This window comes from Salvelinus fontinalis, chromosome 12 (genome assembly GCF_029448725.1).
Source record: "Salvelinus fontinalis isolate EN_2023a chromosome 12, ASM2944872v1, whole genome shotgun sequence".
Lineage (NCBI taxonomy): Eukaryota > Metazoa > Chordata > Actinopteri > Salmoniformes > Salmonidae > Salvelinus > Salvelinus fontinalis.
This window is the reverse complement of record NC_074676.1, coordinates 10,634,167-10,648,817: the sequence shown is the minus strand read 5'-3', so window position 1 is coordinate 10,648,817 and position 14,651 is coordinate 10,634,167. Positions and strand designations below refer to the sequence as shown.

At 42.4% G+C, this 14,651-nt stretch overlaps 1 protein-coding gene across 16 annotated transcripts in view; it reads right to left on the bottom strand.

Moving 5' to 3' along the window:
- LOC129866770 (liprin-beta-2-like) overlaps positions 1–14,651 on the bottom strand; it is a 124,310-nt gene that overhangs the window by 64,806 nt on the left and 44,853 nt on the right. For 15 of the 16 annotated variants that reach the window (XR_008761529.1, XR_008761530.1, XM_055939632.1 and 12 more), the window contains 2 exons: positions 2,444–2,530; positions 78–191 (listed from right to left, as the gene is read on the bottom strand). Coding sequence is in view for 14 of the 16 variants with exons in the window: in XM_055939632.1 (XP_055795607.1) it covers positions 78–191; positions 2,444–2,530 (201 nt within the window). In the remaining 2 variants the exon portion in view is untranslated. Of the gene's footprint in view, positions 1–77; positions 192–2,443; positions 2,531–6,360; positions 7,061–14,651 lie in introns of those variants that run through there. The other variant, XM_055939641.1, reaches the window with a different exon arrangement.

The following is a 14,651-nucleotide window of genomic DNA, read 5'->3' as shown; positions in this document are numbered from 1 at the left end:
AAGTTGAGGTAAACAACAGTAGTTAGCTCTCTAAGCTGAGCAGTGATAGAGTAGTGATAATGTAGTATGACTCTTACCTGCTGTAGCATTTCCTCAGTGGAGTTGAGTTTGTGGTAGTGCTCCTCCAGAGAGGTCTCCAGGTCTCGGATCTTCTCTCCCTGGGCCTCCACTTGGTCTGTGAGCACGCTCACCTATAGCACACAAAGCCAACCCACACACAGGACACCTTACTCAGTCACTCACGTTGACAAATACCTCCTCTCTCCTGGTCAGGACTGGAGCAACCCGTATGCTAATGCTGCTAATTCCTCTGACAACACACAGGTAGTTTCACTTGATTCCTCAGCCGGATTGGAACTCTATGTCAACAGCCAATGTGAAATATCATAAAAGGTAACCTACGCTTGCCATGGTTCACTGAACTACAAAAACGGAGCTGAGTAAACTGAGCCCACAACTCTGGCCAGCCCACAATGAAGCAGGTGAAAGGGAAAGCAAGCACCTCTCTTTTACCTGCTCCGCCCAATAATGTTTTCAGTCAACAGGCACAAGCCCGTTGGCCAATCAGCAGCGTTTGTCAGAGGGGCTTGAGGAATGTGCTGGCATGTGCGAAAGAAAGGGCTACTGTGGCATAAGGCTGAGATAAAGCTAGTTTTAAGCAGCACACGTTGAGCTAGATAAGACATGACAGAGGCCGAGGAGGAAGAGGGAAAATGTAAATATGCAATGTGTAGGCTATATTACAGATGTATAAACTACCAATTACACAGATGTAAAAAAGCATGGAGCGTCCTGACAAATCACTTGAGCCTGATGTTTACAGTACAACCAAATACGAGAGGCATAATCCAGACATGAAATGTACTAGGGGTGTTCTGTTTGACTGAGGTTCTGTGCTACACACAACCAGCCCCCAGCCCCCCTAGCCTGCCCTGGACATTCTAACATCTCTGTGATATACTGCCGTTCCTTTCTCAATTTAACAGCAGAGCCGTGAGGTCACTTGGGCCTGTGGACAGTGGTGTCACATGTCTCTGTCCCCCTAATGCCTTTACACTCACCTGACGTGACCCTGGTGACCCCTGAGGAGGGGCTCTCTCAATTAAATTAAGTTAAATTCAATGGGATTTATTGGCATGGAAAACACATTGCCAAAGCAAGTGAAATAGATAATAAACAAAGTGAAATAAACAATACAAAATGTATTGTAAACATTACTCTCACAAAAGTTTCAAAGGAATAGAGACATTTCAAAAATCATAGTACGGCTATGTACAGTGTTATAACAATGTGCAAATTGTTAAAGTACAAAGGGGAAAATAAATAAACATAAATATGGGTTGTATTTAAATAGTTTTATGTTCTTCACTGTGTCTCTAATATGGACATATATTTGGCAGGAGGTTAGGAAGTGCAGCTCAGCTTCCACCTCATTTAGTGGGCAGTGTGAGAACCAGGTCTGCCTCTCTCAATAGCAAGGCTATGCTCACTGAGTCTGTACATAGTCAAAGCTTTCCTTTATTTTGGGTCAGTCACAATGGTCAGGTATTCTGCCACTGTGTACTCTCTGTTTAGGGCCAAATAGCATCCAGTTTGCTCTGTTTTGTTTGGTTAATTCTTTTCAATGTGTCAAATAATTATATTCTTGTTTTCTCATCATTTGGTTGGGTCTAATTATGTTCCTGTTGCTGTCCTGGGGCTCTGTAGGGTTTGGTTGTGTTTGTGAACAGAGCCCCAGGAATAGCTTGCTTAGGGGACTCTTCTCTAGGTTAATCTGTCTGTAGCTGTTGGCTTTGTCATTGAAGGTTTGGAAATCGCTTCCATTAACGAGGTTGTAGAATTTAAAGTCTCTTTTCTGGATTTTGATCATTAGCAGGTATCGGCCGAATTCTGATATGCATGCATTATTTGGTGTTTTACGTTGTACAAGGAGGATGTTTTTGCAGAATTCTGCATGCAGAGTCTCAATTTCGTGTTTGTCCCATTTTGTGAATTCTTGGTTGGTGAGCGGACCCCAGACCATAAAGGGCAATGGGTTCTATAACAGATTCAAGTATTTTTAGGCAGATCCTAATTGGGATGTCGAATTTTATGTTCCTTTTGATGGTGTAGAAGGCCCTTCTTGCCTTGTCTCTCAGATCGATCACAGCTTTGTGAAAGTAACCTGTGGTGCTGATGTTTAAGCCGAGGTAGGAATATTTTTTTGTGTGCTCTAGGGCAACGGTGTCTAGATGGAATTCATATTTGTGGACCTGGAAACTGGACCTAAGTTGGAACGCCATTATTTTTGTCTCACTGAGATTTACTGTCAGGGCCTGTCTCTTTCTCTCTCTGTCTCTCTCTGTTTCGCTCTGTGCTCCCCCTTCACTTGATCTCTCTCTAAAAGCTAAACTATAATCCTGCAAGGATGATGGTTGGGTGACAGATGACAAGAGCACCTTACCTGGAGCACCAGAGACTCTTTGTCCCCCTCTAAGCGAACCAGCCGCTCCTGATAGCTCTCATTGTTCACCGGGGAGCAGAGGTTAACCTGCAACAACACACATGGCAAAGAAGAGTCAGAGAGGTGGAGAGGGGGAAGGAGAGGAGGACAAAGGTTGAAGACTGTCACTGAACAGGCTAAACAATTTAGTATCAACCATTCAATGATTCATCCGCCCTGACCCAATAAAGGAGAAGAAATGAGACAAGTATTGTGTTTAGCAACATCTTCCCATATGGTCTAGAGGTTAGGATTCTTGGTTTTCACTCAGGCGTCCCAGGTTCGACTCCCGGTATGGGTACACACTGTTTCAACTGCACTGTTGTCTAATCTGCATTCAGTGTCAGATACAGTATTGAAGGCTGCAGCCAAAGGCCAACAGCATGCTGGAGGACTGCTCCGTTTCAAACAAAGTTTCTAATATGAGCTAGCTGGTTGAAGAAAAGAATAGTAGACCTGTGTTGACACCCACATTGAAGCTCGGCTGAGAATCTTAACACATTCAACATCACAACAATGTGAAATGTGACCATGTGGCATTGTAGCATTAACATACATAAAACACACCCTTTGACCCCTAACATCAGAAACAAGGATATAATAGTGTTTTCCCTGATTTGCATAAAAGAAGAAACCTAATTTATACTAATTAGATATAGTGTGTCTGGCGTGAAACCTCAGCCCTTTAAGACCAGTGAGATCCCCCTCTACAGAGGAATGCAGTTTTTCCTCTCTCCCTGGCCTCAGTCAGCTGACGTGGAGCATTAGGATGCTTTCTCAACCAACCACTACATCGGTGCAAAGACCCTTGACTTCATACTAGGGCTTAACACTTGTCTTCCTCAGTCCCTGAGAACTTCTCCAGGGATGTCTTAACATCATGCTCTTAACTTAAGCCTGCGAGCTGAGCCTCTCTCTCTCTCTCTCTCTCTCTCTCTCTCTCTCTCTCTCTCTCTCTCTCTCTCTCTCTCTCTCTCTCTCTCTCTCTCTCTCTCTCTCTCTCTCTCTCTCTCTCTCTCTCTCTCTCTCTCTCTCTCTCTCTCTCTCTCTCTCTCTCTCTCTCTCTCTCCTCTCTCTCTCTCTCTCTCTCTCTCTCTCTCTCTCTCTCTCTCTCTCTCTCTCTCTCTCTCTCTCTCTCTCTCTCTCTCTCTCTCTCTCTCTCTCTCTCTCTGAAAACCCACAGCACCATGGTGATCATCTTGGGGACCTATCATAAGGTCTGTCACAGCGGGAAAAAGTAACATGCTGTGACTTGTGAGCAGCGCTGAGCTGGGTTTTGTCTCACTGCACGGCTTCAGATAATCCTGTCTTAAATAGCTGGTCTAGGGGCCACTGCTTCGGATCGCACTGACAGCACACATATATGGAGCAGTTTCTCTGAGGTCATCCGAAAGGGCAGTCCACTCAGAAGGCAGTTTCACAACTGACTTAAGAGGTACAGCATTTCCATACCCACTCACTGTCCATTATCACATGACCTCTCTGAGACTCAAATGTAAACAGTTAAGAATAAATTCTTATTTACAATGACGGCCTAACCCGGCCAAACCTTAACCCGGACGACGTTGGGACAATTGTGCGCCGCCCTATGGGACTCCCAATCACGGCCGGTTGTGATACAGCCTGGAATCGAACCAGGGTCTGTAATGACGCCTCCAGCACTGAGATGCAGTGGCTGCTGGTCATCTATGAACGTCTTGAAGAACTACCTGGCCTAAATGGCCGTACTCTTATAATATCCACCCAGCATAGCCAGAAGAGGACTGGCCACCCCTCGAAGCCTGATTCCTCTCTAGGTTTCTTCCTTGGTTCCTGTCTTTCTATGGAGTTTTTCCTAGCCACTGTGCTTCTACATCTGCATTGCTTGCTCTTTGGGTGTTAAAAAGGGCTTTATAAAATAAATCTGATTGATTGAATTTGATTGAGAGGAGAGGTGTGTGTATGTAAGTGCACTTAACTAAATGCTTCTTTATACTGAATATTTCTGTCACGTTCTGACCATAGTTTGCTTTATATGTTTCTATGTTTTATGTCTAAGTAGTCTATGTTCTTTTTTTCTATGTTATTGTAATTTCTGTGTCTGTGTTTCACCACACAGAACTGTTTCGGTTGTTTGTTCGTGTTTTTGTTATTTTGTTCTGTGTTCATTTGATTTATTAAATATCTAATTATGGACACTTACCACACTGCACATTGGTCCGATATTTCCTACTCCTCCTCAGACGAAGAGGAGAACCGTTACAATTTCTTTACATCTTAACTTAATACTTACTTTGCCAGGTACCCCATGATTGACGTTGAACATGGTTACATAAAACAATGCACCAAAGCAAAAGCTATACCCAGGTTCCTGCTGTGCTGCTAGATGTCCACGAGATCAAAGGGCTTGGTTACATCACTTCCTGAATCCTGACAAAGTCCATATGGAGTTGTTTAGCAGTGATTAGTCATGATACTGACTGTAAACACAAGCCAAAGCAGAGGAGAGCCAGCCCGTTCTCTGCCGCTCAGACAAATGACCACTTCCTCTCCTTTTAGGGGATGTGACGCATGTTACAGAGAACAGGGTTGGTGTACAATACCCTCTGGGCACAGGCGTCAATTCAATGTCTATTCCACGTTGGTTCAACCAGTGTGTGCCCAGTGGGTAGGGACCAAACAAAAGAAAATAAACCAAAACAGGGAGGGGCTACTTGAACTTGTCCAATAAGAAACACTCATTTTTGCTTTTTGTTGGAAAGCCTGTTACTACAATGTGCACTGATGAATATAACCCAGCTCTCTTTAAACAGAGCACCTAGAGCTGTAGCACATTGTACAGAGACCAAACTCAAAACATTTGCTATGGAAACTATAGAGGCATCTTTCTCAGGCTAGGCCAAGCCACAATGGAATTTCCCTTAACCCCTCTCTTATGCCATGAGCTACATGGCTGTTTGATGCCTCTTGAAGACATATTGTAGGCGGAGAGAGTGAAGGACAAATCCAAAGTGAGCTAAATATTATCCCACTGTCTGAGAATGCATGACGACTGTGTACAGTGCAGTTAGCAAGAGGGGCAACGCCTGCTTTTAATGGCCTTAACAAATGTTTCTGTTGCACTTGAGTTTTACGGTGGACAGTCAGCACAGTTATTGTAGGTACTACTCCTTTCTTTCTATAAAATAATGTTATGAGTGGTTTATTTTGGCTGCATGATGCCCACTTAGGCTGCGGTCAAGTGGTTCCACCTCTTGACGTGCTCTGCATTCTTGACACAACTCCTAGTCACCATTCCACTACCTAATAACTCACAACAACCACGACCTATCTTGTACAAGCCACTAAATTAACTCTCCTGTTGACTGTCACACCAAGCCTGCAAAAACATGTCCTACCTTTACATTTAATTTCAAACCCTGGTATATCTACTTGGGGAAAACCAACCTTACAAAACCCACCTTCTCAAGTCTTCGTCAATGGCAATTTCATGTCATTTTTGATTACACAGCAGAGTGCTGTGATATCACATAATCACAAGATAGCATCATGGAGACAGAGGAACAACAGTGCCAAGGCTCTGTTTGCAAAACATACATCAGCTGGTTTGTGCTGTAATGCCTCTCATCTGATAACACGTTTCCAGCGAACACAACACATGAGCTCACCAGGATACGCAACTAGACTCACATTCAAACTAGTAGAAATGCATCAGGAAAAACTATTACCAGACAGGGCAGCAACATCTCATGCGAATACTGATCTCATGAGGATATGGTCCATTCTCATGTTTGTGCAGTTCATTCTTACAGTTTGCAAAAACCTAGGCACTGAGAAAACCTTCAAGATATATGTTCCGCCAGAGAAAAACAGCCAACATACGAGGCACATCCACTCACCTTCTTAAGCCAAGTGAAATGCTTATAAAAGTCAATATCACTTTCCATGTTGTCGGCCCATTGCTGCCTGAGATTCTTTTGGGTTCTTGAGTTGCTTATCCTGGCAATGGAGTGACTAGTGCTGTGGTGCTCTAGAGAGCTGCAGCCTGGAGAGGAGAGGCTCTAGCTGGCCCTCTATGTGCTGCCTGGTGCTCTGCTACGTTGTGATAGGTTTTATTACCCAGATCCAGCTTCCTGAGTCAGGCTGCAGACTGCAGCCGCACAGCTCCCCTCCTCACTCCCCTCCTTGACGTGGTGAGACAACCGTCCAAATCTTCCCGCCGAGAGAGAGCGAGAGAGAAATCGAAATAGAGAGTGAGAAAGAGAGAGAGCGAGAGAGAGACGTCTGCTGCAGCAGCCAGTCACCTCAGCATCTGCTGTGACAGACTGAGGACCCAGACAGCCCAAAGAGAGCAACAGGCTCTGTCAGCCGAGACACAGACCATGCCAACTCTCAACTCTCTTTCTCTCTATTTTCCCCTCGCTCTCCTCAACGGTATTGCCCTTTCTCTCTTTTCCTCTCTGCTCGCTCTTTCCTCGATGGTCTCTCCTAAACGTTCACTCCCTCCCTTTTTCTCTCCTCTTATTAACTTAAAGTCACAACGCAAGCCTGAACTAAACAAGACTGTGGCTTAAGATGAGAGGGAGCAGCATTAAAGACGCATACACACCTCTCTCTCGCTCTTCTCTCTCCTTATCTCTTTAGACTAATCAATGAAACAACAGCCCTCCTACCATTAGCCTTAGGTCTGACTGGAACTCATTATCTGGACCCCCCCCATTTCCTGTGTATGGGATCCTTCTCTAAAACAAACGCATCCCCCTCCTCACTGAACCATTTGGCTGCCTCTGACAGTTTTCATGCACACACTTCAAAGAGCACAGTCAGAGACAGAAAAACACAGGGGGGGTGACATGTATGTAGGGAATGCTGCAACTTGTCTCTTCTTCGCAGAGTGTAATTAATCATGGGTTCCAGCCAGTGAGGCTCAGACTCAGACTGTTTGTAAACTCGGTGTCAGACAGATGGTGCTCCTTGCAGAGCTTGACTGAGTAAAGTAAGTCAAAAAGTGAATTAGACTTAGAGCACAGTGAGATTGTGATGCACGTTGCCTTTAATGTATTTCGTGATCCTGAGTCTTAACACCCTACAGTTTTGTTAACGTTGTCCAGATCACTCCTTCTCTCCTCTCTTTTCTCCCTTAGTCACCGGGATGGATGGGGCATCAGAGACTTTTGCACATGGGTCATTCCACTATGTAGGTGTCTTTTGAATAGTGTAACTTTTTCTTTCAGCTTATTTTAATATTCTGTCTATGGAAGCCCTAAAGCCCAAGGCCCCAAAAAAAGTAGATTGTTGGAATGATCTTTTTCGAATGACTTAGTGTATCATTTGAGCGACTTAGTAAAAAAATAAAACATTTATACTATAATTTTTTTACTTAGTCGTTCAAACGAGATACTAACTAATTCGAACAGGATACTAAGTCTTTTGAACAGCTCATTGTTAGGGATGTAAGGATTCACCAATACGCATCGGTCCCCGATTCAAATGTTTAAGATACAAGTGCATTGGGCCGCGGACCCCAAACCAATCCAATTGTAGCAGGTCCCAAAAAATCTATTCAAACGTTACGAATCGCCAGTTCACAAAAATGTTTTGCTCATATTACATTTTTTCTACTTTCCGAAAATACCTCATCTTTTGTGACAACTGATGCGTCCTCTGCTTCATTGAACTGCATGTAACTGTGTTGACAGTCATCGATCTACAAAGCATTTTGCATGCCGAACAACCCCAGGCAATATCAGTAGCGCCCAGCTTTGCGCACTGTGCTCAGCTTTGTGCGCTGACCAACGCGAGGTAGGCAGCCTGTTCCTGATCTTGTACATCTGGCACCTTTAGCATTCAAATGCTAAAATGGCTTGCGTAATATTAGGCTTTATTAGTTGAGTGACAACATATGTCATTTGCTAGATTAATGTTATCTATGCACTGTTGAAAATTGTGTTTTACCGGAATAAAATGAAGCTACCATAGACAGAACTCTCATCTGGCTATAGCTGCTGAACGGGGTTTACAATAGATTTTATTTTGATTGTTCATGGTTCATCATCAGCAATAGTTTTGGTAGTTTTGCTTTAAACAATCAGTGTACAGTAAATGGTAATTTTGAGATACACAGGGTCAAGTTGATAATGTCTTAACGAGGACAGGAATTACTTTTGCGGGGTAAACTGCATGGCCGTAGGGAAAGGAGAAGATCACTCCGTAAAAACTTCTAAACCATTTGATTTTGAGAAGGGGGTGAAATCCAAAGTTGTGCTATGTATTCATTGGCTAAGTCATATCTCATTTGTAAACGATAAATATTGATATATTACAAGCTCAAACACATCATCTGGAAAAATTACAAGTTAATCAGTGGGTGATGGTGATTTCAGAACCAAAGTGGGGGGTCAAAAATCATAGGCTACATTGAAAACTTTTCAAACTAAAACGTATCGTACCTGCATTGTGTCAGAGCCCATGTATCTAGATACTGTACGTAATGAATCGTCTTGAAAGGGAAAGATGCGCATCCCTAATTATCTTGTTCAAACGACTCAATTTTGATTTAGTCTAATTAGGCCTCATTTGTTGTCAGGCTAGGCATGCTAGGCTAATATGAGGTGAGGATCAGCTAGATGAGCCGGACAAACTACTCTCTTCGATGAAAGTCCAAGCACGCTCCCAGTGTTTCCCCAATTTAAGAATCGACACATTTGCGCATCTCCAGTCAGAACCGAACCTGCCCAAACGTTTTCCCCCTGGTGCATTTTCCAGCTGGCGTTTGCATTGCCTTCATTGTTGTTTTCCTTACTAATCATTACTTTGGGCATGTGTGTGTTACTATCAAAGTACAGTACCAGTCAAAAGTTTGGACACACCTACTCATTCAAGGGTTTTTCAAAATGTTTACTATTTTCTACATTGTAAAATAATAGTGAAGACATCAAAACTATGAAATAACACACATGGAATCATAAAGTGAACAAAAAAGCGTAAAAAATCAAAATATGAAGTAGACAGCTGTAATGCATTTCAATTAACAGGTGTGCCTTGTAAAAAATTTATTTGTGGAATTTCTTATGCGTTTGAGCCAATCAGTTGTGTTGTGAAAAGGTAGGCGTGGTATACAGAAGATAGCTATATTTGGTAAAAGACCAAGTCAAATAAGCAAAGAGAAACGACAGTCCAGTATTACCTTAAGACAGGAAGGTCAGTCAATACAGAAAATGTGAAAGTTTCTTCAAGTGTAGTAGCAAAAACCATGAAGCGCTATGATGAAGCTGGCTCTCATGAGAACCGCCACAGGATCCAGAGTTACCTCTGCTGCAGAGGATAAGTTCAATAGAGTTACCAGCCTCAGAAATTGCAGCCCAAATAAATGCTTCACAGAGTTCAAGTAACACACACACATCTCAACATCAACTGTTCAGAGGAGACTGTGTGAATCAGGCCTTCATGGTCGAATTGCTGCAAAGAAACCACTACTAAAGGACACCAATTAAGAGAAAAGACTTGCTTGGGCCAAGAAACACGAGCAATGGACATTAGACCGGTGGAATATCATGGTTTTTCTATTCCAAGAAAAACAAAAATGCATTTCTTACTGTAGCCGATGTACTATAGGCCTAAGGGTTTCCGTTAGGAAGATATGGCACTGTACAATGTGTTTCTATTCCGAGAAAACGAAAATGCATCTGATACTGTAGCTGTTTTAGCATAACATACTTATTGGCATAAAGGCCTACAGTGGTTCATCCTTTAAAAGTTGCAGCGTACTGCTGCGCAGTTTGCATGGTGCCGCAGAATTCTATGGCACATTATTTAAGTGTGAGCCACTGGTACCATTAATGCTAGTTAGTGCTAGTTTGACCACCAGGGGGCATATTTGAGAAGCATTTGATAGCCTTCAATAGTGGCTGTACTAGAGAATTGAAAACCTTTTTTAGTAAGAGCATAGTATATGGGACTCATTTTAATAAATTTTGCGGAATGAAAATATGGCGCTGTACAATGTGACGGTTGGCAGTAGGTGTCACGACTTCCACCGAAGGTGGCTCCTTTACCTGTTCGGGCGGTGCTTGGTGGTCGTCGTCGCCGGCCTACTAGCTACCACCGATCCATTTTTCCTTTTTGTTTGTGTCTGTCTTTTGTTTACACCTGTGTCCTATTAGTTAATTTCGGTGGGTTTATTAACCTCCGCTGCCTGCTAGTCTTTGTGCGGGATTATTTGCTGTGTTTGCTTTGTAAGGGGTGCGTGTTTGCGCCACAGGGTTTTGTTTCTCACTGTCGTTGTACCGTTGGTATTGTTTAGGACTAGAGGTTATTGTTTAGGATTAGAGGTGTGTTCAATGAGTTCCCCTATGTGTGGTGACTTCATTGGGGTGTGTTTCCCCACCTGTTGATGTGGTATTGGGACTTAATAATAAACGTCTGTGCCACTGGAACTTCCTGCTCTCCTGCTCCTATCTCTCCTTAAGAGGCACGTAACAGTAAGTTACAGTACTTAGCTATTTAGCTAAAGAATCCCTGTGTTGTGCGGGCATGCAGGAGACCGGGGGTTCAATTCACAGACGGGGAGGAAGGAGTAGCCTGTCCTTGTAAATAAGAGTTTGTTCTTAACTGACTTGCCTAGTCAAATAAAGATTACACTAAGAGCATAATATTTCTACACCATAATTGTAGTCTAACCAATACCCAAACGGAGATTCAGTCAAAAATAAAATCTCATTGATTTATCAAGACCAGTCCCCATGCTTGTCTCAGAGCAGCGCAAAACGGTGCTAAAATAGGCTATTGCTTCAAATCCTATTCCTTTTAACTTCAAAATGCTCTTTAAATAAATAAGACCTACACCACTTTTAACAGCACATTACTCAACACTAGTGAGACTCATGTCGCCTACGGTAGGCCTACAGTATGACGTGACTCTCCACCATTAATTACATATAGAGGAATGGATGATTCTAAATTAAAACCGACAGCCGCCTAATGGGTCTCCGGGTGGCGGCCAGCACGGGTATCTGTAGCAACGCATTTTGGGCTATTATAATACTGTACATGGTGTCCAGGTCAGGATAACCAAAATATTTCTTTATTAAAGAATATCAGAAACAATGTTGTTACTAAATTATTTTGATCCAAATCCATGAATGAGTGAGTCACTCAGCTTTATGTAGGTGCAGGCTATATGACTGTGCCATCAACTTGATTATACAGTTGAAGTCGGAAGTTTACATACACCTTAGCCAAGTACATTTAAACTCCAAGACATTTAAAAATTCCCTGTCTTAGGTCAGTTAGGATCACCACTTTATTTTAAGAATGTGAAATGTCAGAATAATAGTAGAGAGAATGTTATTTCAACTTTTATTTCTTTCATCACATTACCAGTGAGTCAGACGTTTACATACACTCAATTAGTACTTGGTAACAATGCCTATAAATTGTTTAACTTAGGTCAAATGTATCGGGTAGCCTTCCACAAGCTTCCCACAATAAGTTGGGTGAATTTTGGCCCATTCCTCCTCACAGAGCTGGTGTAACTGAATCAGGTTTGTGAGCCTCCTTGCTCGCACATGCTTTTTCAGTTCTGCCAACACATTTTCTATAGGACTGAGGTCAGGGCTTTGTGATGGCCACTCCAATACCTTGACTTTGTTGTCCTTAAGCCATTTTGCCACAACTTTGGAAGTATGCTTGGGGTCATTTTCCATTTGGAAGACCCATTTGCGACCAAGCTTTAACTTCCTGACTAATGTCTTGAGATGTTGCTTCAATATATCCACATAATTTTCCATCCTCATGATGCCATCTATTTTGTGAAGTGCACCAGTCCCTCCTGCAGCAAAGCACCCCCACAACATGATGCTGCTACCCCTGTGATTCACAGTTGGGATGGTGTTCTTTGGCTTGCAAGCGTCCCCCTTTTTCCTCCAAACATAACGATGGTCATTATGGCCAAACAGTTCTATTTTTGTTTCATCAGACCAGAGGACATTTCTCTAAAAAGTACGATCTTTGTCCCCATGTGCAGTTGCAAACCGTAGACTGGCTTTTTTTATGGTGGTTTTGGAGCAGTGGCTTCTGAGCGGCCTTTCAGGTTATGTCGATATAGGACTCATTTTACTGTGGATATAGATACCTTTGTACCTGTTTCCTCCAGCACCTTCACAAGGTCCTGTGCTGTTGTTCTGTGATTGATTTGAACTTTTCGCACCAAAGTACGTTTATCTCTAGGAGACAAAACGTGTCCCCTTCCTGAGCGATATGACGGCTGCATGGTCCCATGGTGTTTATACTTGCGTGCTATTGTTTGTACAGATGAACGTGGTACCTTCAGGCGTTTGGAAATTGCTCCCAATGATGAACCAGACGTGTGGAGGTCTACAATTTTGTTTCTGAGGTCTTGACTAATTTCTTTAGATTTTCCCATGATGTCAAGCACTGTGATACAAGGTAGGCCTTGAAATAGACCCACAGGTACACCTCCAATTGACTCAAATGACGTCAATTAGCCTATCAGAAGCTTTTAAAGCCATGACATCATTTTCTGGAATTTTCCAAGCTGTTTAAAGGCACAGTCAACATAGTGTATGTAAACTTCTGACCCACTGGAATTGTGATACAGTGAATTATATGTGAAATAATCTGTCTGTAAACAATTGTTGGAAAATTACTAGTGTCATGCACAAAGTAGATGTTCTAACCGACTTGCCAAAACTATAGTTTGTTAACAAGAAATGTGTGAAGTGGTTGAAAAACGAGTTTTAATGACTCCAACCTATGTGTATGTAAACTTCCAAATTCAACTGTATATAACGATATTTGAGTTTTTTTCGTAATATTTATTTTATTTTAAAGTGAGCGATTGTAATCTGAATAAAGGCCAAAATAATATTTGTAAAGGCCAAAACACTGGGAGAGAAACGCTGGGCCAATTGTGTGCCGCCCTATGGGACTCCCAATCATGGTCTGATGTGATACAAAATAACACTTTTTGTGGTATTATTTGTTTTGTCTTTTCTGGTGCATTAAACTGAAATTGCAACCAATCACGGCCAGTTGTGATACAGCCAACCTAACTTAGAAATATATATTGACGATAGAATTCTCCCCCTACCCTCCTTCTAGACAAGTCTATTGTCCAGTTATCTGCTAATAGCCATAATGAAGCTGTACAACATACCTGTGTGTGTTTGAAAGAGTATTTTCCAGTAAGCAACATTTTGTTTACCTTCATTAGACAATTTTTTTGCAAATGCAAATTAATTACTTAAAGTCATACAATGTGATTTTCTGGATTTTTGTTTTAGATTCCGTCTCTAACAGTTGAAGTGTGACAGAACTCTACATGCTTTGTATGTAGGAAAACCTGCAAAATCGGCAGTGTATCAAATGCCTGTTCTCCCCACTGTAAGTATGGTTCTCAATCAGAGACAACGATAGACAGCTGCCTCTGATTGAGAACCACACCCGGCCAACCACAAAGAAATACAAAACATAGAAAATGAACATAGAATGCCCACCCAAATCACACCCTGACCAAACCAAAATAGAGACATAAAAAGCTCTCTACGGTCAGTGCGTCACAATTTCTCAAGCAAAAATTTTGTTATGACTTTCTGGGAGTGGTCTGAGTGGAAGGGAAAACTGAAAACTTGGTGTTATTGACAGAGATTATTGGAACTCTCTTTCTTATTGGTCCATTAACAAATGTACCCCCTGCTGATATCACCAGGCAGGCCAAAACTCCATCCCACCAAAACCTGAAAAAATTTCAGTCTGTCTTTTCAGACAGCTCTTACACTAAAAGGGCATTATCATAATTTAACAGTATTATTCCAACCTCATAATGTGGAAATATACACAGAGTGTACCAATCATTAGGAACACCTGCTCTTTCCATGACATAGACTGATCAGGTGAATCCAGGTGAAAGCTATGATCCCTTATTGATGTTGCATGTTAAATCCACTTCAATAAGTGTAGATGAATGGGAGGAGACAGGTTAAAGAAGGATTTTAAAGCCTTGAGACAATTGAGACATGGCTTGTGCATGTGTGCCATTCAGAGGGTAAATGGGCAAGACAAAATATTTAAGTGCCGTTGAATGGGGTATGGTAGTAGGTGCCAGGTGCACCGGTTTGAGTGTGTCATGAACTGCAATGCTGCTGGGTTTTTCACGCTCAACCGTTTCCCG